This window comes from Alligator sinensis, unplaced genomic scaffold, assembly GCF_000455745.1.
Source record: "Alligator sinensis unplaced genomic scaffold, ASM45574v1 scaffold442_1, whole genome shotgun sequence".
Classification (NCBI taxonomy): Eukaryota; Metazoa; Chordata; order Crocodylia; family Alligatoridae; genus Alligator; species Alligator sinensis.
In genome coordinates this window covers 5,344,200-5,368,354 of record NW_005841829.1, presented here as the reverse complement: position 1 = coordinate 5,368,354, position 24,155 = coordinate 5,344,200, and the positions used below count along the sequence as shown (strand labels likewise).

General features: G+C 39.9%; 1 protein-coding gene across 5 annotated transcripts in view; it reads left to right on the top strand.

Moving 5' to 3' along the window:
• ANO1 (anoctamin 1) overlaps positions 1-24,155 on the top strand; it is a 138,674-nt gene that overhangs the window by 76,495 nt on the left and 38,024 nt on the right. For all 5 annotated transcript variants that reach the window (XM_025198219.1, XM_014518052.2, XM_025198265.1 and 2 more), the window contains 5 exons: positions 494-549; positions 4,359-4,400; positions 12,814-12,878; positions 15,217-15,351; positions 20,893-21,053. In XM_025198219.1, the coding sequence (XP_025054004.1) occupies positions 494-549; positions 4,359-4,400; positions 12,814-12,878; positions 15,217-15,351; positions 20,893-21,053 (459 nt within the window). The remainder of the gene's footprint in view (positions 1-493; positions 550-4,358; positions 4,401-12,813; positions 12,879-15,216; positions 15,352-20,892; positions 21,054-24,155) is intronic.

The following is a 24,155-nucleotide window of genomic DNA, read 5'->3' as shown; positions in this document are numbered from 1 at the left end:
TTCCCTACAATTTCTCTGATCAATCTGAAATCTCAATTTAAAACTTTGTGCATATGATGTGTGTGAATGTGTGTTCCTTTATGCCATCAATTCCATCCGTATTCTTCTTGTGATCCAGCCTCTTGCTTACTCACTTTCAAATCTGCAGACTTGCCTTTCAAATCAGACTGACTCTTCAGAAAAATGTAATTTGTTGTAATGCCTAATTTCAAGTGATTGGCCTTGAGTGTTTGATCTTCATATATCTATCTATAGATAGATAGATAGATATGACTTCCTTTTACTGTCTTCAGTTTTCTGTTTCATAAAATAAATTATGTTTAATAATCTATGGGCTCAAAAATCAAATTTACATGGAGAGAATGTGATGGCAAAAGATTCATTACCTAACCAAATGACTTATTTTGAGGGAATGTTCCAGAAAGGTTGACTGTTAACTTGATTCTGTCCAAACTTGAAATTGTAAATAGTTATTATGTCTTTGTTTTTCAAGGGATCACCAGTTTGCTTGCCAATGGCGTTTACAGTGCCGCATATCCCCTGCATGATGTAAGTGATCTTGAAATATATTTTACATGTCTACAATCTGACACCAAGAAATGCTTAATGTGCTATGTATTAATGACACCATCTCAAACATCTTTAGTGTTTCAAAAGACTTATTTTCCCCTCTACGTTTACAATGGATTTCAATAATGTATAAACCTCTGTCAACTGTGCATTCTCTTTTAGTAAATCCCCCACAACTGAGTGTCTTTGGTCATCAAAAAATACTGCTTTAACAGTAAATTAATAGAGTTGTTTTGATGTCTCAGTAAATTAAATGTTTTTCTTAGTTTTTGACCTTCTGCTTTCAAGGACTCTGGCACCTTTGATAGGATATATATTTATTTCTGTGGCTCCAAGTGGCTAGTTTCCCGGTCTAAATCCCCCAGGCATGTCCCAGCAAATATAATGAATGTTGTTGATTGTGTATATGATCAGTTGCCATTGTGAAGGAGGAATAATTTCATACTCAGGGTTTTAATTGTCACCATAGAACATCTACACGCTTATTGCTCTGCAGTTTATTGCTCCTGGGAAGCTCCCAGGCGTGCAGTTTACATGTGTGCCCGAACCACAGCACATTGAACTGGGTCGCAGCAGTCTCTGCTGGCAAGGTACCCAGGGGTCAGCCTGCCAGCCCAGGGCTGCTTCTACTAGGTTCAATGTGCTGTGGAGGGACTGCCTGGAGAATGAGGGTGCATTAATGTGGTGCTAGCTGGCAGGCAGCCCCCACACTGAAGCACCCTTGTGCCCCAGCCAGCCGGCTCAGCATCTGCATGTGCACTGCTGCATGTGAAAAAACTCTGTGGAAGGTTAGGACTTCTATTTTCAAGTCCTACTCTGCTGCAGAGTTTATTAGTGTACTCCAACCTAATAGAAGCACACGTGTAGACCCTGAGATGTTTATTGTACAGTTAATTAGTCAACTGCACAGTAAATGTCATGTGTAGATGCACCCCATGAAACATAAATTTGTGTGTAAACTCTAGTATTTAACCAGACTGCTTATATAAGTAAAGGAATCTGGTCCTCATCACAACTTTATTTTTTCCAAATAATTTACTTTATGGCCCCAGTTGAGATTAGCAGGATCAGGGACCAGTAAGGAACCTTATAGACAACCTTTCACCCTTCTGCACTGGTATGAATCTGTACCAGGTGATCCCCTAGAGCTGCTTGGTGACCTTTATTTAAATTTTAAAAAAAGAGCTAGGGAATCACCCTCCAGGGAATGGGATGGTAAAAGATTCATTATCTAAATAAATAGCTGGTATTTTGAGGGAATGCTCCAGAAAGTCTGGATGTTAACCTGATACTATCCAGACTTAAAACTGTAAATGGCTATTATGACTTTGGTTTTCAAGGGATTAAATGGTGTGGAATGGGTGTAAGGGCCCCTCTACATGTGCAGATAAAGGCATGATGGGATTGAATGCTCAATCCACACAATCACACCTAATGCTATGCCACATTAGGGCTGTGTGAAGTTCCGGTCCCTGATTTGATCTGGTGGAGATTCGGCCCAATTTGGTGGCCAAATCTGCAAATCTGAATAGAATCAGGCGACTCGTTAATCTCTTGGAATTGAATCAGAACCCTCCAAATCGATTCGGAAAGATTCAACAATTCAGCCATAGACACAGCTTTAAATGTTTTTTCTACATACCTCAAGGTACCAGGAGGCTCATGAATGCTGAGATTCTGGGGCGGCTGGAGTGTCCCACAGGAAAGCAGGGGGGCTCCCCAGTGTGCTTGGCAGCAGAGCCACAGGTGGACCAGAAGCACTTCCAGGTCCACTGGGGAGCACGCTGGGGGACACCCCTGGCTCAGCGACTGGTACCTCCCGGGTCTGGGAGGGCACCCAGAGTCCCCTCCCCGTGGCAAATCACCAAGCCAAGGTGGGGCACAGAGGGGCTCCCCTGCATGCTCGGCGCCAGGAGGCTCATGAATGCTGAGATTCTGGGGCGGCTGGAGTGTCCCACAGGAAAGCAGGGGGGCTCCCCAGTGTGCTTGGCAGCAGAGCCACAGGTGGACCAGAAGCACTTCCAGGTCCACTGGGGAGCACGCTGGGGGACACCCCTGGCTCAGCGACTGGTACCTCCCGGGTCTGGGAGGGCACCCAGAGTCCCCTCCCCGTGGCAAATCACCAAGCCAAGGTGGGGCACAGAGGGGCTCCCCTGCATGCTCGGCGGTGGGCCCGGAAGTGGACCAGAAGTACTTCTGGTCCACTTCCAGGTTTGCCACTGAGCATGCAGGGGTCCTCCCCTGTGCTCCTGTGGGATGCTCCATCCGCCTCACCATTGCAGCACTCACGTTCCGTGCCTGGTACCTCAAGGTATGTAGAAAAAACATTTAAAGCTGTGTCTATGGCCGAATCACTGATTCTCTGAATCAGCATCGAATCTTCAGATTCAGATTCAGCCAAATCGAATTGGGGAAAGTGAATCCGAATCAATGAATCGAATCACTGTCCCCAATTCGGGTTGAATCTGAATCGAATACGGCCCATTGCACACACCCCTAATAGGCATGGCAGGAGGCATAATTGTGAGACTGTGGATCAGATCCTATCACATCTTAATGCCGTTGCAGGGGGAGCCTGATCCTGGACACCCCCTGCACTGGCAAGAAATAAGCTCCCGTGGCTGGGAGCCCCCTCAACTGACAGGGCTCCCAACTGTGGAGGCGTACCATGCACATCTGCAGCTGAGAGCCCTATTACCTGACCCAGGCTCCCAGTTGCAGGAGCGCCCAGGAGTCCCCGCAGCAGGGAGATTGTATCTGAGTCTCCCAGCTGTGGGGATGCTTCCTGAGTTAGTTGTGGTCTCATAGCTGGGGGGGGTGCATGAAGCATGCCTTCAGCTGGAACACCATGCCAGTTGCTGTCTCACAGCCATGGGGGTGCATGAGGTGCCCCTGTGGCTGAGAACCCTGTCAGCTAATGGGGATCCCAGCCACAGGGGCCCTTGACCACACATTCAATTAATGATATGATAGGAAGCAGCTATACAAAGTTATTACACACATTTTGTGGAATACCTTTGTTGTATATTCCTCTTTTTGTTTGGCCATTAATTGAATGAACGTGTGACTGGGTGTCCACTTAAGGCACGATTAACTGGTTAATCACACCTCAAGTATAATATGTAAGTGGGGCCTAACTAAGATAAGAACAGGTCCTTTATCTGGTATTTATTGAAAGTATTGTGCTGTCTTGAACTACAGAAATATCATTTAGAAATCTAGAAAGATTAAATAAATTCTACTAAATGTACATATTAACCATTCTTCTGTGTCCTGTTAGATATATACTTATGAGACATATTCCATGTCCTATTAGATATGGCATAATAGGACATATTATGAAACTTATGGCTGGTCACAGATTCTTTTATTCTGTTAAGTATCACCTTTAGAAGTGGCCCCAAAGCAAAACCTCAGATCTAATCACCTATGAACTTTGGTCTGGATATGGATCAGCCTTCTCAGCTGGCCTGTTCTCTCTAACATGGACTGAGCTAAACCCCAAATGCAACTGATATACCACATCCCTTCTCTTGAAATTGTTAGGCTATTTTTATCACTTATTCATTCATTTTAGCCAGTGACTGATTTCATTACTATTTTTTAATGTGGTTGGTGACAAAAGAGCAAATGTACTATGACAACGTGACTTCATGAAATACAGTATTATTATTTTACAAATTGCTTTTCTGTTTTGATGCAGTGAGTGCATGAGATGCATGGTATGTTAGATATATAACAACACTGGGTGTGACTTGTTTCATGATGCAGATTTTCTTTTTTTAAAGGGTGACTATGAAGGTGACGATGTTGACCTCAATGACAGAAAAGTAAGTTGATATAGAGGATTCAGCAAGTTCTCAAGAGTCACCTGTTGGGAACTGGATATTTGCCAAGATTTCACAGAAAGTGTCATGGAAAGGCAGCCAATGCTTTTCAGTACAAGTGCATAAATTTCCATATATAATAATGGTGTATTTCATGCTGAGTTAGTAAAAGTAATGTCAGCATACATTCTAAATGCTCTTAAACTATCGTAATGTAACTTCTAGGTAACCAACATGCAGGCATTGTCAGTCAGATTCTGATATCCTAACCTGTATTAAAGAGTACATTACTTCAAAAATAACCATACTGAATTCAATAGAGCTACTCACAGAAATGCAATAGAATTCAATAGAGCTACTCACTGGCACTATTAGGCCTCATTTTAATTTCTATTTAAGGTAGGTTCTTTACTTAGAGGAAAAGTAAGGGTTACTTTTAGGATATGTGTTATCTTGTGTTTGAAGTGCTAAGGGATGTTTTTCTGCTATGGGACAGAGGAAATAATTTTTCATCAGAAAATACTAATTTATCTAAACTTTTTAAAAGTAAAATATTGGCTTTTGTAGGTCCAGAATGAAGGTAGAGAGAGAGGATAGGTTGTAGCCCAACAGTTGCCTAGGATATGGGAGACTCTCAGTGACATCCCAACCTTGTAACTAGGGGTGACCATGGGGGGCACCTACCCCAGTCGTCAAGTTAAGAGAGGTACTGGAATTGCCCACCACCCCTGTAGAGTCCATGCCCGAGCAGCATACCCATGCTGGGAACTCCAAAACATTCCCTGGCTGCTGCTGCTGATTTAAGAGCAACAGCAGGGGCAGGCAGAGCATGCATGCCAGTAACAGTAGCTCAGCCAGGACTGTGGAGTTCCCAGCATCTGTAAGAGTGCTACCCCTCTTCCCCCCTTCCCCCGCCCCTTTTGCCCCATGTCAGAACCCACACATTACCCTTCACCCCTGCTCTTTGATCCCATGCCTCACCCATAGTGCCCCCGGCCCCTTGCTCTCCCGCAGCAACTCTGCTTGTTACGCCACTGTTGTAAAACACTGTTTTTATGGTTATAATACTTTGGTTCAGCCACTTCTCTGAATCAGCACATATTATTCTGAGGTGGGTAGCTTTCTCTCTCTTCCCTATTGGTTATTTTAGGAAGAGACACATGCTCTTATTTTTTCATGAAAATTTTTGAAAACTTTCAAGTTTTATTACAGTGTGTGTGTGTGTGTGTGTGTGTGTGTACACACAGACACACACACTTTAATAAAATGTAATGCAACTGGTTAAAGCATTGTCTATCATGGCCACTTGCAAGCATTCCACAGATAGCATTGACCAGAAAACAAATATTCTTTAAAAAAGAACCACCCCCCCCAACTATCTCACCGCCCCCAGTCTTTTCTTCTCCAGACTAAGTAAGCCCAGTTCTCTCAGCCTCCCCTCATAAGACATGTGCCTCAGCCCCCTAACTATTTTTGTTGCCCTTTACTGGGCTCTCTCCAATTTGTCCACATCCTGTCTCTAGTGGGGCCCCAAAACTGGACACAGTATTCCAGATGTAGTCTCACCAGTGCCAAGTAGAGGGGAATAATCACTTGCCTTGATCTGCTGACAACGCTTCTACTAACGAAGCCCAGTATGCTGTTGGCATTCTTTGCAACAAGGGCGCAATGTTGACTCTTATTCAGCTTATTGTCCACTGTAACCCCCAGGCCCTTTTCTGCAGAGCTGCTGCTTAGCCAGTTGGTCCACAGCCTATACCATAAAGTTACAGGGATATAACTGAATCTGGTATAATTGTGTTGTGTGTCCATTCGTATCCTATAATAAGTACACCTAAACTGAAGTAATTTATCCCTTGTGTGATTCAGGCCTAAATTATTTCAGTTTTTATTTCATTTAGCAGCAGCATAGGAGCAGAGAGGTAAGACTGTTACACCAGATCAGCTGACACTCTCAAAAGCAGTAAGTCCCTTGCCATCCTTTTAACAATATATACTGGTATGTGTAACAGGGAACCCCTGCCCCTATTACTAGTGGGACTTGAGAGGGTAGGCAGTTAAGAAAAGTAGTGCAAGTGAACTGAGTCCAGGATGGATGAAGCTAATGAGCAACTGGCTGCACCTGGTCACTGGGTGCAGCAGACCCAGTCATATGGCCAGATTAGGCAGGGGGATTTAAGCCTAGCCAGGACCAAGGGGAGCCTGCAGTGGGGAGAGGAGCTCTTGAGAGTGCAGTCACTGCTGGAGATGGGCAGGCACACAAGCCACCCAGAGAAGCAGGGGTGAACACTCCTAAGCAGGTAAGGCCTGTGTGCAGCATTTACCCAAGGAGGGAGACTACTTGTCTTCTTATGAAGCACCTGGCTTGTGATTTTTTTTTTTGTTTGGTTTGGATTTGTGACCAGAGGACTTGGTCAGGCTATGCAGTACAGGAGCAATGTTTCAAAGGCTAATGAATCGGGTATTAGAAGTGCACAGGGCCTTCCATCAGGTGAAAGAAGCCTTTCGTTCACAGCCACTGGTATATGCTCCAAATTTCAAAAAACCCTTCATGATACAGACTGATGGATCCAACATTGCCATCAGAGCTGTGCTATCACAAAGACAAGGGGATGATGAAGTTCCAGTGGCCTATACCAGTTGCAAGCTACACAATCATAAATGGGCATATGCAATGATAGAGAGGGAATGTCCAGTCCTTCTAATGGTTCATGGAGGCCCTGCAGTACTACCTACTAGGAAGGAGGTTTCCCATGGTGTCCGACCATACCCCACTAAAATGGCTCCAACAAATGAAAGGCCATGCCTTATTCACTGGTATCTTACCCTACAACCTTATAAGTTTGTTGTAAATCACCGATGCAGAAATCAACATGAAAACATGAACTGCATCTCATGGAAGAGCAAGAAAAAAAAGCTGTGGGCCCCACTGATTAACTGTTGATCAGCTGAAGAAGGATAGGGAGGTGCCCAGACCGTTGGGGCATCAAAAAGGGTATATGTGAATACTGCCACACAGGATAGGACCTAGCCAGAGGTTAGATCTGGGGCCACCATTATGGTAAATAACCTAAGCCCCAAAGCAAAATGGTGGACACTAAAGGAGGTATTTAGGACAGCTGGCTGCATAAGATGAGTAGCCAGAGGGGTAGAGAAAAAGCCTTTGGGTAAGTGACTTTCCAACAGCCCTCAGAAGCATGGCAGGCAATAAAGAAGTTAGATGGACAAATAGTACTTAGCAGACGAGTGCCCCCATGAGCAAGCAAGGTAGACCCTACTTGTATTACGGTATATCTGTCTATTTCTGAGAAACACAACCTCAAAGGGCATTTTTGGAAAGTTAGATATAAGTGATTTAACAAGGCTGCATACAATTGTTAGTGGCAGGATCAGGATTCAGGCTCAAGTTCCTGATTTCCATTCCCATGAACACCTTTCTATATTGTTTTCCTGTCACCAGATACTTATAGTTAAAATAGTATATATGTGTTTCTTTGTTACTGAAGAACAGGTTCGTCAAACAAAAGCCGAAGGAAAGATTAAATTTCCTCAAAGCCTTCAGATTAGCTTCTTTATTAATATCTTTCCAAGGTTCATTTATTTCTCAAGTTCACTGTATATATTCTGAAATATTTACCTTGTCTGATTCTTGTTTCTCCAAATAGTTTTTTTGGCAAGCCTTTATACTCTTGAATCTTTCGCAAATCAAATTTAATACTGGCCCAGTCCTTCTGTCTTTGTTTATCACAAAGTAAAGGAGATTTGAAAAAAAGCAATGAAGGTAAATATTTAGAGGCAGTGCACTTATTTTTCATGATCATTTTTTGAAGCTACAATTTGAATGCCAGGCTGATAAACAGAGGAAACATGAAATAGTTTCTGTGGGTACTAACTGCAAATGTTGATCAATCCATCTTAAAGTTTGGAGTATTTTCCAAAACTAAAAAAAAAATATCCACAAAATCTTTTAAATTGAGTATCTACCTGCTAAATTGTATGAAGACCCTATTAAGTATCTTAATATAAATTTAAATTAGTTTATTTCCAAAAGTGTCAAGTAATTTGGATACATTGGATTTTTTGGTGCTCAGCATAGGTGACCTAAAAAGGACTAGTTTTTAAAAAGTACATATCACTTGCTTAATTAAAATAAAGTCTGTTTATTAAGTCTCCACTTCTGCATCTAAAAATGGAGGTGCCCAAAATTACTGATCACTTTTGATAATTTGACCCATAGTTCACAAAGACAAATTAATAAAACTTTTGGCTAAAAAATGCTACAAATAAATTAAAAAACAAGATCTAAAGAGTAAATTTGTAAGAATGACACTGAAGAATAAATGACTTTCAGTCTTCAGTATCTAAAACAGATGTGTTATGACTGTTGTATTCAAATGTTTAAAATATTGATTGATTTGGCTTACACAGAGGAGAATGTGCAGTCAGTTTAGTATTTTCTACCTAGGTGTTTTTATCAAAATAAAATATATATTTATTATAAATGGTTTTAATTTATTTGCATGAAGGTGTATCCTAGCATTTAGATTTTGAAGGGCTTTAGTAATAATTCCCTGAGAGAACTGTTAAACTCTTTAAAGAACAGTCTCCATTGTGTAATCTTCTGTGATAGGGTGCTAAAAGCAGGAGTGTTTGTGAACATTATTGTGCCATCAGTTTGCCCATGTGCCTTCCAGGGTTTGTTTGTTTTTTGGATTTCATTGGAGGAATGTAGGAGACTGAGATATGCTAACTTTCATCATAAAGTAATACAAATGATGACTCATTATGACTCATTCATTAAGTGATTCATAATGACTTTATGAAATACCACCCTGTTGTGATTTATTCTTACTTGGCCAAATTTAATGAATTTGGTTTATCTATACCTGAGGGTAATTAGTTTTAGAGCTCTTCTTGTGTCTTAAAGCTATACAAAGTTAAAAGTCTATTGTTGAATTAATTAGTTAATAGTTAAAAGGGCATTAAATTTCCTGATTTAATTCTTCTTCTCCTTCTATGAACCAGTGTAAGTTAATGCTTTGCATAATTTGTATAGTTATTACTTCAGAGTGAGGTGTTGACTTTAAGACCTGCTTTTGGTAAAGTTGATGTGTAAATTGCACTGTATAGGTATAGAATCCTGTGGGAGGAAGGATGGCATTGGTATATGGAGACACACATCTAAGTCGTATCTTCCTTGTATATTCCTTACTCAAGATCAGGATAGTAGTTCGCTATTGGCCAGTATTGTCTTATCAGCCAGGAATTAGGGGTCATGCCCATTTTTTCACTGCATACCATGGTAAGGCAAAATAGTATATCATTGCAATTATAGGTCAACATTAAGTATAAATCAAGGTTTATTTTTTAATTGTTCTCTTTGAGGGGGAAAAAGGTCAATTTATAATCAGAATAATACAGTAAGTGAGTACGCAGCTTGGTCTCCCTCCCAGCTGCTTAGACCCCAGGTCCAAGTAGTGTTAGCAGGGAAATACTGTAAAGTATGATCTTTTCCTTTGTAGAAGCATAATGTCTATCACTGTTGCTTTTTTCTCTGACACTTTTTTTTTCCAGTTAGTTCACTTAGTTCCCTCTCAGCTTTTGATTTTTTGGGGGTTTTTTTCATGGGTGGGATTTCTAAATAAGTCAAACAATTTGGGAGCATAAATCTCATTAAGAAATCAATAGGATTTATCCTCTTAAGTCTCTTAAGCACTTTTTGAAACCTCATCCTGGGGCTATATTTTACAATTTCTCAGAGCTGCATTATTTAATTTATTTTCATATAAAATTACAATTGACTTCAATGGAAATTGCAGATGATGAAAGAGAGCAGAATCTGGCCCTGTAGAACTTTGCATACTGTAGGGTTGGGGGGAAAAAATCCATTAAAACTTCTTTTTTCTAGTGGAAAACTAGATTTTCAGTGAATGAAAAAATCATAAAACATGTGTGTACTCTGAACAAAAAGTGAAAATTTAGCCAAAAAAAGGTAAACTAAAATATTTTTGCTTGAGAGCAAATATCCTTTCCTCTTCAACTAAAAGTTGAAATATTCTATAATAAGGATGAGGTGGAAATCTTCTACCAATGCTAAAGTGAGTATGTTTATACATACTCTGTTAGCAAACAGAAAGCTGCCTTTATTCAAAAGCTAGTGCTTTAAGTTGCACTTTCTACACTGGAGTCCATTACGAGAAGCACCACTGGGTTAGAGTAGGAGTAGTTATCTCAACAGGGTTTATAAACATCTATTATTTGTTTTAATCTGATTTTTGTGTTGTTTAAGTTCTAATCATTTTTCATTTTCAAAAGATAAACTTGTTTAAAGTATGAATTAAATGCAAATATATTAAGGTTTAAATTAATAATTTCATAAAACATTTCAGTAAATATAAATATCCTGAATAAAAGAGCCTCTATGAAAATTCTGTGTTACAGGATTTATGCTTTTCTAGATAAAGAAATAATTGAAGTGGAGGGAGCAAGGGGATGTTTATTTTTTAGACCATTTACTGTATTAGAGGTTCAATCCTGTAGTGCCTTGTAAGCTGCATATCATTCACCATTTCATTAACGTAGACAACTATAACAATAATAAGATTCTGAAAATAAATATTATACTATGTAATTGCTTAAATGGTATATAGTTATAGTGTTCTTTCCTAAGTAGTAAAAAGATGTACCAAAAATGATGGAAAATCTCTGGTTGCAAATATATATATAATAATGGGTTCTATCAACCAGTGAAAATACACCTGTCTTTAGAAAATAACTAAAGAGAAATAGAAAAGTTATTGAAAATCCAGTCATGTAAAAGGAGGCTTTCCGTTTAGTGATTTATTTCATGATTAAAATTGCTAATTTAAATAACGTTGACTTAAATTGATCCACTCTGCATCTGAATAAAGTGCTTCCAAATATAACGGAAGTTTGTTCAGTTCAACCGTATATAAATTGGGCTACAAGTACTACATTTGCACATGTCTGGTTTTCTTTGCTATGAACGTGAGTCTACAGTAGTTTAAAAGTTGTTGGCGCAAACATAATTCATACAGCTGGGAAGCCTCCCAACCTTATTAAGCAGATGACTTTTCCACAATTAACACTAAAAACATATCCTTCTAAATGGAGTGTAGTTTTAAATGTTAAAGGTTGTTGTTACTGCAAATCAAATACTTTTCCCTTTATTACTGACAGCAGTTACAATATGTATATGCAGCAGTGTATGGTATTTTAAACTAAAGACAGAGGGGAGAAAAGTTCTAGTTAATGGCCAACTTAAAGAATAATCTTGCTTTTTTCAGAATTTGAAACTTCTCACAGGTTAAATTAATTCAGTTCTAGACTCTAGGTTTTTCTTGCCAAAAGTTGCCTTTACAGAAATCTCTTGACAAGAGTTATCCTGTGCTTTTAAAAATGACAGAACAGCAGAATCAGCAAGGATTTTATAAATAACAGTTTAAACAACTCCATTTATTGCTACTACATGCTTTGGTGAATTGCTGCTATCTAGTTTTATATCCATGTCAAGCTAATGAGAAATAACAAAAATGGATATCTAAATTCACAAATACATCTTTGAAACCAGGTTTTGTCTTCCCTGTTCTGGCAAAGAACTTTTACAGAAATCAATAGCAATTTTGTATCAGAGCTGTTATTTTGAGTAAAGAAGTATGCCAAGTAGCTAATAAACATAGTTTATTGTATCCATAAATTTATTGCCCAGAACATATATCTTTGTTCACTCCATTAGTTGGACTGGATCAGGAAGAATCAAAGCTGAAAAGTGCTATTTATCTTGTTTATGAAGTAAATAATGTAGTAAAATGAAGGTCTTGGATGAATATATTTTGTGAGTATTTAATTCTGTGAGTCACTAATGGTGACCTTTTATTGTCTTTGGCCCAAATCCTGACCAAAGATAGTGAGCAAAGATCATTATATTCTGTTTTAAGTTAGAAGCTCTCACATGCAATTTGCTTGGACACTTCTGTCTACTTCCCCTCTACGGAAGCAAAATATTAGTGCAGCAACAGCAAGCCAGTTTATTCTAGTTTGTTCTCCCTAATAACTCAAAGAACGGTCATACTTTACATCCGCATCCATTCTGCTAAAGGTTTGCTACAAATCATACAATTGGAGCTACTCTCCCCATCATCTCCCCTTTACATCTATCCATCAATCCTGTTGTTGAAAAGCCTTTTAATGCACTAGCATTCATCATTGTAGTACACAGAGTGCTAGACCTTCAAGCTTGTTTTTTATACTTAATGCAGACTGTATATACAGGTGGATTGAGGTATGTGAAACCACAAAATGGCAAAACCAGATAAAAATGGGAAATCAGCAAAGGTAGAAACTGAGCATTTATATGGGGCCTTAGTGTTAACTTCCATTTTCATTTGTTTTGCAGCTCCTGTTTGAGGAATGGGCAAGCTATGGAGTCTTTTATAAATATCAGCCAATTGACCTGGTGAGGTAAGAGCATTCCATGAAGGACATCTCGTGTCCATGAACATAAATTGCTTCTTTGTACAGATAAAGGACCTGATCATATCCACAGGGTCTACTTGGCTTCCTGTGCCATGGGACTGTGATAGTGGAAAGTTATCTGTGGCGAGGTGGTGAACAAAGGCAAAACCCTTATTCTTAGAGACAATCAATGCTCCCAGAGAGTGAGCAGGACTGGCTAGGGAGGGGACACTATTAGGTCTCTCACCAGATGTGCTGATTATCTAAGAACAACATGAAGTGGAACACTGCGAGGCTTGGAAAGTGTTCCTGTATACTTACCTGAAAATATTATAGAGGCAGGTGCCTTAGACTACTAGATAGAGGGCCAATTCATGTGATAAGCAGATTTTTAGTGAATTATATGATCACAGCATCTCATTTAAGTAATTTCTTCTGGAAGATGCATTTACAAGTGCAGCTATGTGAATGAATGATTGCAGTGTAAGTGGGGTGAATTGCTGCACTATGTGGCCCTCCATTCTCTTGGTCAGTGTAACTTTCTGAATATGAGTGCTTTGTCAGAGTGTTGTCTGTGCTGCTGCTGCTGCAGGTCATGTGTTCCCTTGGAGACACCAGTGTTATACAAAGAAGGACTATAGACTTGGTTTGGTGGCAAAAGTTCATTCTGGTTTATTCATTGCAAAGCATCTCTTCATTAACATTCATGTCCAGCAGGTTGCAAAGTTAGCCTTGGATGCTGTTGGTAAACCACAGACCCACCTTGTATAGTGTGATCCCTTATTCAAAATTCCAAAGGTTTCCAGGCCTTTTTTTAACATGATCAAAATAACTCTTTGTATTGGACATCTATATAACTAACATCAACATCTCTACCAGATCTCCCTACTTCTTGTATGTCCTGTCATTTTCTTGTGTGTCCTGGACATTGGCACCAGCCTTAAGAATCAGTTTTATCAGTTGACTGTTTTGGGGGGCTAATCTAAGCCTAATCTTCCAATTTAAGCCCTGATGCACACAAGGTCAATCTTCAAGTCTGCTTTGGTCAGTGCTGTACCAGAGCTTTTATATGAGTTGTATAAGTACTGAACAAATGTTTATATTAATCAGTATTCCAGCAAGGCCTGTACACTATGGGTATGTACAGGTGTTACATTTTCATCACCCTAACCAGAGTTAAATTGATCTAATTGATCCAATTGTACAGGCACGCAGAGAGCTTAAATCACCCAAAAATGGTGCACCTGATCTAAATTAGTCCTTATGAATAGGTGCACTAACTTAGAGTGAAATTGGGTTAATCTAAGAAAGCCTTAACTTGATCTCACAAATACCTGTACATATTTGCAGAGCAGCCCTAGGAAAGCCTATCTGCCCTGGGGCTGTGCTGTTCACACCCTGTTGTCCCTGACTGAGCTATTCTTATCCTCCTGATGCTCCACTCTGTGGACACACCAATCCCCTTTCCCCTGTAGACCTGCCAGCCCCCTCCATCCCATCTACCCCTCCTCCCGGCCTGAGTTACTTGCATCAGGCTCCCCACACTGCTCCTAGGAGCAGCAAACAGCTGCCTACACTACTCCTGGCAGCAGAAAACTGCTGCATGTGTCACTCTCGGTATAGGTATAGGCAACTTAAAGTCAGACACCTAGATCTAGACTGGGTGTGGTAAATGCTTGTTTGCATCCTCTAGCAGCCCATGTGTCCATTTCTACCCTATGGAAAAGGTGCAGTGAAGTTGGGTTGCAGTCTACCTTGCATTTACTGCAGTTCTAAGCTCTAAGGAAGGCTTAACATGCAGTTAAGGGAGGGCATGCTGGAATAATAGTTAACACTAAGTTCAGATCTTAGTTTACCTCATGATAACTTGATTTTTTATATATACATATATATATATATCTCCATACCCTGAGTTACCAGTTTAGTATGATCAACAAGAGAAGGCAAAGATTATTTTTTTTGAAAACTACTTAACTTTTCTAGTGTTGGCCATATCTTCCCAGTATGTTCAAAACACAATTCAGTGAGAAATTTGGATTCAGAAAAGAATGCATACTTTTCGTATTCTTAATCACCATTGATTAACACGGTTGCTGTTCAGATTTGAAAGTCTATGGAATAAACTCTTTAGAGAAGATGAGAGCAAAATACAAGTTTAGAGTGATTTGTTCAGAGAAAATTTGAAGGTATTGGTATATGCAACAGAAAGGCAAAAGTTTGGTTCTACTGAAGATGTTGACAGACCTTACTTTTAAGTTCAGCCAGGCTGTTATTTATAATTTTAGCTATGATATATTCTAAGAAATAGCAGACATATCACACTTCTTTCCTCAATGTATTTCAGAAAATATTTTGGAGAGAAGATCGGACTGTATTTTGCCTGGCTGGGAGTTTACACACAAATGCTCATTCCAGCTTCTATTGTAGGGATTATTGTATTCCTGTATGGCTGTGCAACTGTGGATCAGAACATACCAAGGTAACAAAAATGTTCACATATACACATGCATACACACTGATTTCCTTAAAAAATGATATATGTGTATATGAAAGTAACTAAAATCATTACATCAATAGTTTGAGTTTTTGTTGATGATATATGGGATTCAGACAGTAAAATCTTCTACTGCCTAGCTTACACAGGTAATAACCATTTTGCTTCACTTGCACAGTGTGACAGAATCAATGGACCTTCATCCCAAAGTTGCATCCAAACCCTGTTCTATCTCCACTGTTGTCTTCCATGGTTTTCCCTATTTCTATGTGTCAGTCACATGATCTTTTTTACACAATTCTAATACAAGCCTTGTTCCTCTGTGTTAGAGAATTCCACACACAGGTGACCATGATATAGTTGCACATGTCACTTAACTTTATGCATGTAGTTACTCTCACTGAATAGGTTGGGTATGAAGAAAAACTTCCTGCCTAGGAGGGTGGTGAAGCACTGGAATGGGTTTACCTAGAGAGGTGTTGGAGTCTCCATCCTTGAAGGTTTGTAAGGCCTGGATCAATAAAGTCTTGACTGGAATGATCTAGTTGGGGGTGGTCCTGCTTAATCACTTAGGTAATCTAATTTATTAGGCACCTCCATTTAGGTCTCAAAAGTAATCTGAGTTAGCAGCTTTGGTGCCTAGCTGCTGCCGAAAATCTGTTGCAAGCTAGGTGGGTTCTATGAAGTAGTTTAAGTTACAGTTCTTGAGATGGCTAGAGAGCAAACCTGCTGACATTTTGATACTGACAGCAACTATGCAGTTAATTACAGAATGGAAGAGGCAGGACAAGATATGCTATCGATCTCTTACTAGCTTTGTGGTTAGAGTACAAGCCTAGAATAATTGGAAATATCCTTGGCCATACCCACATCAGTGGCAAGCACACTAAGAACTATGCTACTGAGCCACAGGGAGACACCAGATTTAGCTCACCCCTTCATGCAAAAGTAAAGACTGGGTGCTGAGTTGAATCTCAAAATGACAAAGGAACCAAATGTGAACAATTAAAATAGAAACCTTATCTCTAAGAAGGAGTAGAGGTTCAGACATGCCGCTGCACCTGTTGTTCCCTATTCACCTGTAGCAAGTGCCTTTCTGTTCAGTGCTTGGGCACTCTGAATGCACCTGTCTCCTACCTAACTGGATTTCACAAGGATCCTAGGTACATAATTTTACCAATTTTTTATCGTCTTTCTGGAGTGGGGCAGCTAAGTTTTAGGCATCAAAGGCAAGCCAAGGCAAAAGTGGGAGCTATACGGATCTGACCTAATGTGATTACTCAGATGTGTAAACCTAAACGTGTGCATGTTTTCAGAATCTGGGCTTTAATGAATAAATGTGCTCATATCTGATAATTTGGCAAAGGTTTTGCAGCAGTTAATTTTCTTAGCTAGTGTAATAAAGGTATGATTGATCTTAAACCTTCAAAAAATCTTGTATAAATTAGATCTAAAATGCCTCTCTCAGCATTTGGAGAATTAAGAAAGCCTCGCTCATGAGTCTCAAACTGTTATAATTTCGGCTGCATCAAAAAACTTCCATATGTTTGATCAGAAATAGGTCATATCAATCTAGGGATGAATGATGAGAGGCGTTTAGTTTCCTGGGGTTTGTTTTATTTGTCATCCAAAATGTCATGTTTCTTAATAAATATGATTAGTTTACAGTACAAAAATAAAGGTTATTATAGAATTTTATATGGAATGGTGGATTTTCCTTCTGCATTATGATTGAAGCAGCTAGAGACCCCAAATAAAATGCTACATACATGTAAAAGTGTTTTGCCTTTACAGTCCAGGACTGGGTAAAACACAAGCCAAGTTGCCAGGAAGCTGCCTGCAGCTTCTCAATCCCGAGACTCATTCTATGCCAGCCTCAGTCTCATAGACTTCATTAATCTACTCTGTCTGGCTAAGGTCTATCTGCTCGTTCACAACTGCCAGAACATAGTGTTCTGGCCACACTTCCACCCCTTCCCCAGCCTAGTTCTTTTACTAGGAGTACTGTAAATGTGATGAGGATTCCTTCACAACAAGGAAGTCACTAACAGGGAAGATATGGCTGCTTTCTGTTTCTCTTAAATACTGGAGTTCTGCAGGTTTCAGACTTGAGTTCTCAAAGTCCAGAATATAGGAAGGAAAATTGTTTTGAGTTACCAGTGTTCACCTATACTAACATTTTAACACCCAATTATTATTTTACAATACAATATATTAGTGGTTCTCAACCTTTTTAGACTCAAGGTACCCTTCATTAGACTCAAGGCACATTTCCTTAACTTTACGAATTCAACCACATCCCATTTCAAAAACTAATTTATTTATTACAGTGCTTACCTTTTTTGCAAAGGGGCCAGGCAGGGGAACGGCCAGGCAGGGGAACAGCCAGGCAGGGGCAAGCCTGAACCTACATCTACCTGCTTCCTGCCTACATATCTGAGCCATCTCCTCAACCTTCAAAGAATCTCATGGCACCCTGGTTGAGAATCACTGCAATATTTAATTAATAAGATTAGTTGTACAGGGCTATCAGTCTACTTGATATGGCATAAATATTCACAATATTCGTGGCAAAACATTCATCTAAGAGTTATTTTCCAATATGGGAAGCTGAAATATGTACAAAACAAATGGCATGTAGAAAGTAGAACCTGGAAAACAGATATGTTAAAAAGAGATTACCCAAAATAGCCTGTAGACAAAAAAGAGGGCATGGTTTAGCATGTTGTTAGTACTTTCCTCATATTTATTCCTGCAATTACTTCTGTTTCTGTTAGTTAATTTAAACCTAAAATGTTTAGATGTGATAAAAAAAAATTAAGAACCGTCAGCAAACTCTTGCTAGGAACTGTTCTGAAATAATGATTCAGGCTGATTTGTTGTAGGTGTCTTTTTTCATAATTGTAGAGCAATTTATTTAATAATGTAAAAAAACCCTAGCAAAACTGCATTGGTGTAGCAAGATCACTCCACAAATGGTGGATGTTAACACTGCCTGTTGAAATAATACATAACTACTTTGTACATGGAGACAAAACAAGAATGTATAGGTCTAAAATAGACAGTGTGGCCAAATCACTAAAATACAGGGCCCTACTATATTGTAACTAAATAATGTAATAATTTATTCATTATAAATTTTCAAAAAGACCTCTCATTTTGCATCTCCAGTTTTTCTTCTATGATCAAGTACATAATCAACTGTAGAATTTAGATATGGGCAAGAAATAAAGATACCTACACTGCAGGTTAAGTAATTGTATATCTAAAGACTGGTCTGCTCAGGTGGCTTTGTATCAGTTCGGTAACTGACAAGGTTTAGACAGCTTGACCAGTAGGGCTAAGTACAGACAGTCAAAAAGCCTGAGACTGAATCAATTCAATCTTCATAGGTTAGTCTAAGCTGTATAGCTTGAACTGATAAGCAAGCGAACAGACATACACTTTTGATTCCAAAAATGCAGCCACGTGTCTGCAGTGGCCCAGGCCAGAAGCTGGGGGGGCACTAGAGCACACCTCCCTGCTTGGCTAGAGCAGACAGCTTGGGCCAAGGCTAACTCATCCACTCTGCAAGAGGGGGATTGCAGGGGAGGTGCAAAGCCTCTTGGAATGCTGGGGGTCCATGGGCACTGACAGAAGTAACAATTTTCCCCCAATCTGGCCACAGAAAGCAGTTTATAGCCATGACCAAACACAAGTGCACAGCTGCAGACAGCTTCAAAAATAGCTGATCAGGTGAAAATCTGACCTCTCATTGAGGGGTCAGATGAATACATTTCAGAACAGAGCATCTTCTGTAACTTGCATCTCTGCTGCCTCCCAGCCTATCACTGTTTTCAGAACGGGAGTGGGGAAAGACAATGGAGGGAGTTCGGTCTGGGAGGTTTTCAGCCTCCACTGGAAGGTGGGGCAGATATATTGGAACCCCCCTGAGGTGGAGGGCTCCAATTCACCTACCCAACCCTCCAGTGCTGACTGGGGAACCACTAGAATGAGCTCCCTCCACTTCCTTTCACCCATCCTGTTCTGAAAACTTTGCAGCCTAGCAGGGAACAGGGGCTGTTGCTAGATTCCCCTCCCCCCTAGAACTCTAGAACCAATGGTGAACTTCTGTTTGTTCCAGGGGATTGTAACTCAGAACACTTCCTGCAATGCATTCTCAGTTACAGCGGGGAGCTACACTTCTGTCTGAGCCCTATGACTTTACTTGAATTGGTAGGGGATCTTGGACAGAAGTTCAATACACCAATTAACTGAAATCAGTTAAGTCTGATAAGAAATCCATCCAGGTTTAACTTAAACCAGTACTGGCCATTTTGAAAGTGGTTTTCCTGCACTGAACTTCTGTTGTGTTACAGATTTGAACCAGTTTCTGATCACTTCATGTGTAATTTCTGTCCCTAGCCTAAAAGACATCTCTAATGGAGAGAACTTCTGGTGGTAGAAAGCCAGCAAACCTGTTCTTTTGCTAACCCTAACTAGCCCCCAACATAAGGATTTTCTGAGGGGACGCTGTCTCTTTGCTCTAGGTGCTAGAATGCTGCTGGGAACCAAAGACAGCCAGTCATAAATTACACAGAGCAACTAAGGGGCTGCTACAATATATGCTGTATGCTGGCACAAGTTAAGCAAATTTTGCATGTACCCCCACCAATTGTGTCCAGCTGCGTTAAGTAAGACTAGAGAATTAGCCCTTGAATCTGTCAGTTTCAAATGCTAGTGATTACCTCTACAAATAACTGTAAGAACAAAATTAGCATTTTGGTTAAGGTCCCTTTAAAAATATTGAGCTGTGATTCACATATATTGTGATAATAATGATAGATCCCAGGTACTTTCTTATACTATTCAGCAATTTAGGGCTAGACTAATAGATGGTCTCTCTTTCCCATTAACTGGAGTGCAGGACAAAGCCAAAAACACTGAACCAATTTCATTTAACATGCTTCTAAAATTATCATCAAATGCCTTGCTCTAAGGTCATACATCTCTTATATCACAGTGCCAGAAAAAAGAAAAGTTAGAAGATAGTCTGGAGCACAGTAAAGAGGAGAAACAGTTCTATTGAGGCACTAAATTGGATCTCAGGAGATCTGGGAGCAATTCTTAGCTGTTATATACTTAATCCCTCTGTGCCTGAATGTCCCACATGTAAAATGGGGATATTTCCTTTCTCCTATACCCTTGTATGACTTCTCTATATACATTATAAGTATTTCAGGATAGGCACTAACTCATTCATTATATTTAAGATAGGCAATTATTTGCTTCTAACACTTGATCTGAATGGAAGTTGGACCTGGGGCCATAGCGAGGACCTGATTTTGACTGGGACTTCTAGGTCCTCCTGTAATTTAAGAAGTAAAGTAATCAAAGGGAGAGAGATGGGTATTCATCAGTCTTTCAGAATGAACATCCATTCAGTGACACATAACGTGTAGAGGAGAGATGAGATGACTGATGAAAAGAGACAATTGGAGGATGGAAAATGACTTGACCTCAACCTTTGCATTTGTTTTATTGCAGCATGGAGATGTGTGACCAGAGAAACAATATCACCATGTGTCCTTTATGTGACAAAACATGCAGTTACTGGAAAATGAGCTCTGCCTGTGCCACTGCTCGAGCAAGTCACCTCTTTGATAACCCAGCAACTGTCTTCTTCTCTGTCTTTATGGCTCTATGGGGTAAGAACATATGTGGTTTTGATGCGGGTTTTTAATTCTCTTAAATATAGCAGGAAAATCACCAAAAGGTAAAGTAATATGTTTAAGCTTGGAGAGTTGATTATGTCAAATCCTTTTAAAATCCTTTTCCCATTGAAGTGCCACCCCTAAATTTACATTGTAGACTAAAAGCTAAAATTCAGAAAGTTGCTCAGATGAATATGAAATGAAATTGGTAAGCTTCTGTCAGAAAAACTGCAGTGTGGTATGTCTAAATTTAATTAAGGGGATTGCACAGCTTGCCAACAAAATCTATTTGCAGAGCCAGCTTTCAAATCTACATTACCAGCAAGATGTATAGCATACTTTTTGGAAGGGGGATTTGAAAAGAACAAACCATGATTGATTCTTGATTTTTGCTCCTCAGTGTATTTCAGTTTATCCAGAAGCATGCATGCACATAGCAACACAAACCCAGAACTCCTACGTTGTCTAATTATTTGTCTGTTCCTGACCATTCCCCCATAAGCTTCTGAGCTTGCCTCTTAAAATTTCTGCTTTAGTTCCCACCTTTAAGATTGACTTATTAATATCAGCTCTTTGGAGAAGTGTTGTGAGAACTTATTAGATAAAGTCTGGGAAGTGTTTCATAAGAATGTCGTGTTATTACAGTCATTTCAGCTGGGCTCCCTATGTGGACAGTAGCCCAGACAGTACCAGAAAACCATTACATACCATAGTTCTGTTCTAGAGAGATTCATTGCCCAACTAGCACAAAAAATCTTTCCTTGAAATATAGAACTCTGTAGAAACCTAGTTAATCAAGATCATTTCCCCTGAGAAATGGCATAAGGCAGATGTATACTTTTAACTAGTTTGGTGATGAGATTGAAATCCAAGTTCTAAAATCATCTTTGTGCATGATATCTACTTGCTGGGAGAGGGCGCAAGTGAGTCCTACCTTGCTTTGGAAGCCTCACAGTGGTCTTGAATGAAGAAGAAACCTGATTAAGTTATAGATTAAGGATAGGCTGGAAAATGGCCTGCTCTCAGTCAGATGAGCTTCAGCAAGGACAAGTACAAAGTCCTGTATGTGGGACAGAATAATTGCACACACAAATATAGACTAGGGAATGACTGAGTAGGCTGCAGTACTGCAGAGAAGGACTTGGTGGTTACAGTAAACCATAAGCTGAAAATGAGCCAAGAGCATGCTTTAGTTTAAAAAAAAGCCAATAGTATATTGGGTTGTATTAACAGGAATGTCACTTGCAAATGAAGGGAACTGATTCTTTTGTTCTGTTCAGCATTGGTGAGGCCTCAGTTGGAGTATTATGTCCAGTTTTGGGACCCACACTTCCAGAAACATGTAGATAATTTGGAAAGAGTCCAGCACAGAGCAACAAAATGATTAGGGGCTTAAGAGACAAGACTTATAAGGAAAGGCTGAAAGAACTATAAGTATTTAGTCTGGAGAAACAAAGACTGAGGGGAGATTTGATAACAGTCTTCAAATATCTCATCCTTACAGAGAAGATGAAGATGGGATTTTCTCTGTGGCTGTAGGGGACAGGAATAAGAGTAATGGCCTCAAGCTTCAGCAGGGTAAATTTAGGTTGGAGATTAGGAGGAACTCTCTGACTATGTGGGTTGTCAAACACTGGAACAGGCTACATAGAGAAAATATAGAACCTCCATCCTTGGAAGTGTTCAAGAGAAGGTTAGACAGACACTTGGCTGACATGGTTTAGCCAGGGATGATCCTGACTTAAGCAGTGGGCTGGACTAGATGACCTTGTGAGGTCCCTTCCAGCCCTACTTTCCTATGATCCTAAGTGGCTACACACACTCTCTATGCCAGAAGTTTTTTGTATTGACATTATCTACACGTTAGTGCCAGGGTCCAAAGTCACACCACCAAGGAAATAAGCTCCACCTACCCACTCCTGCTCCCTGTGCATCTGTTCCAGACTTGGGGTGGTGACAACACCCTGGAGGTGACCCTCCATGACTGGTTTTATAGAGTGACCAAATTTCTGCCATATTTCTACATTTGACACATGCAGAATGGCTTATTCTCTAAGAAATATAACTGAGCACCATCAAGGAACCTATATATTTGTGGAACTGGTAAATGAGAATCCTGTATATAGGAACCACGAAAGAACCGTGGTTGTATTCCAACCTAGTGGTCATACTGCAGCCCAAAACATGCATCTAAAATAGGGAAATTTATTTTGCTGCCTCTAATCTCCACACTGAATAGCCACATTAGACTAGTACAGCATTATAAGCACCATGAAAAGATTGTTGCCCAATCTATAAACCAGACCTTTATGTTTGAGTAGTGGTCTCCATTTTAGATGATAAACTAGCATATTTACTCTACTGGAAATGCAGAACCGGTTCCTATTTGCTGAGACATCAAAGGAATCATTTATTCTATTAATACTAATTTGGATTGAGTTAAGTGGATCCTTTAAAATACCTTATCTTCCTGACCAAAGCGATTATTTTATAGAAGCTGCAAGGCCAACAGGACTGACTGACTTTTCTAGTTCAATATATGGTGATATGGGGGAGAGGAATGGCTATTTAATATGTGTCCTTTTGAGAGTTAGCTTTGAAGCGGACTTGGTGAAAGACGTAATAGGATAATCAGCAAGAAAGCTGTGGAGGAAAAGCAAACCTACCTAAACTAACTATGCAGTGTTGATGAGTGATCTGCTATCTTGAACAGCATCTTGTCATGTTACTCATATTAGGAAATAGGATATAACTCAAAACAGTATGCCACGTCAGAGACTTTAAATAGCCTGACTCTCAAGTGAGTAATCAAATATCTGCCCTCTCTTGCCTACGCTCACTCTCAATGTAAAATGACAGGTATCTTAGTTGAATACTAGTCAAATATGTCATGACATGGAATATTCTGTTCCAAGTCAATAAGGTTGTTTGTTTCATAGTTGGTAGGGTTGGAAGTGGCCTGAGCAGATCATCAAGTCTGACCTTCTGCCATGGCAGGAAAGAGTTCTGGGGTCAAACGACCCCAGCAAGGTGTTCATCCAGCCTCCTCTTAAAGCCCCCCAGGGTAGGAGCCAGTATCACTTCTCTTGGAATTTG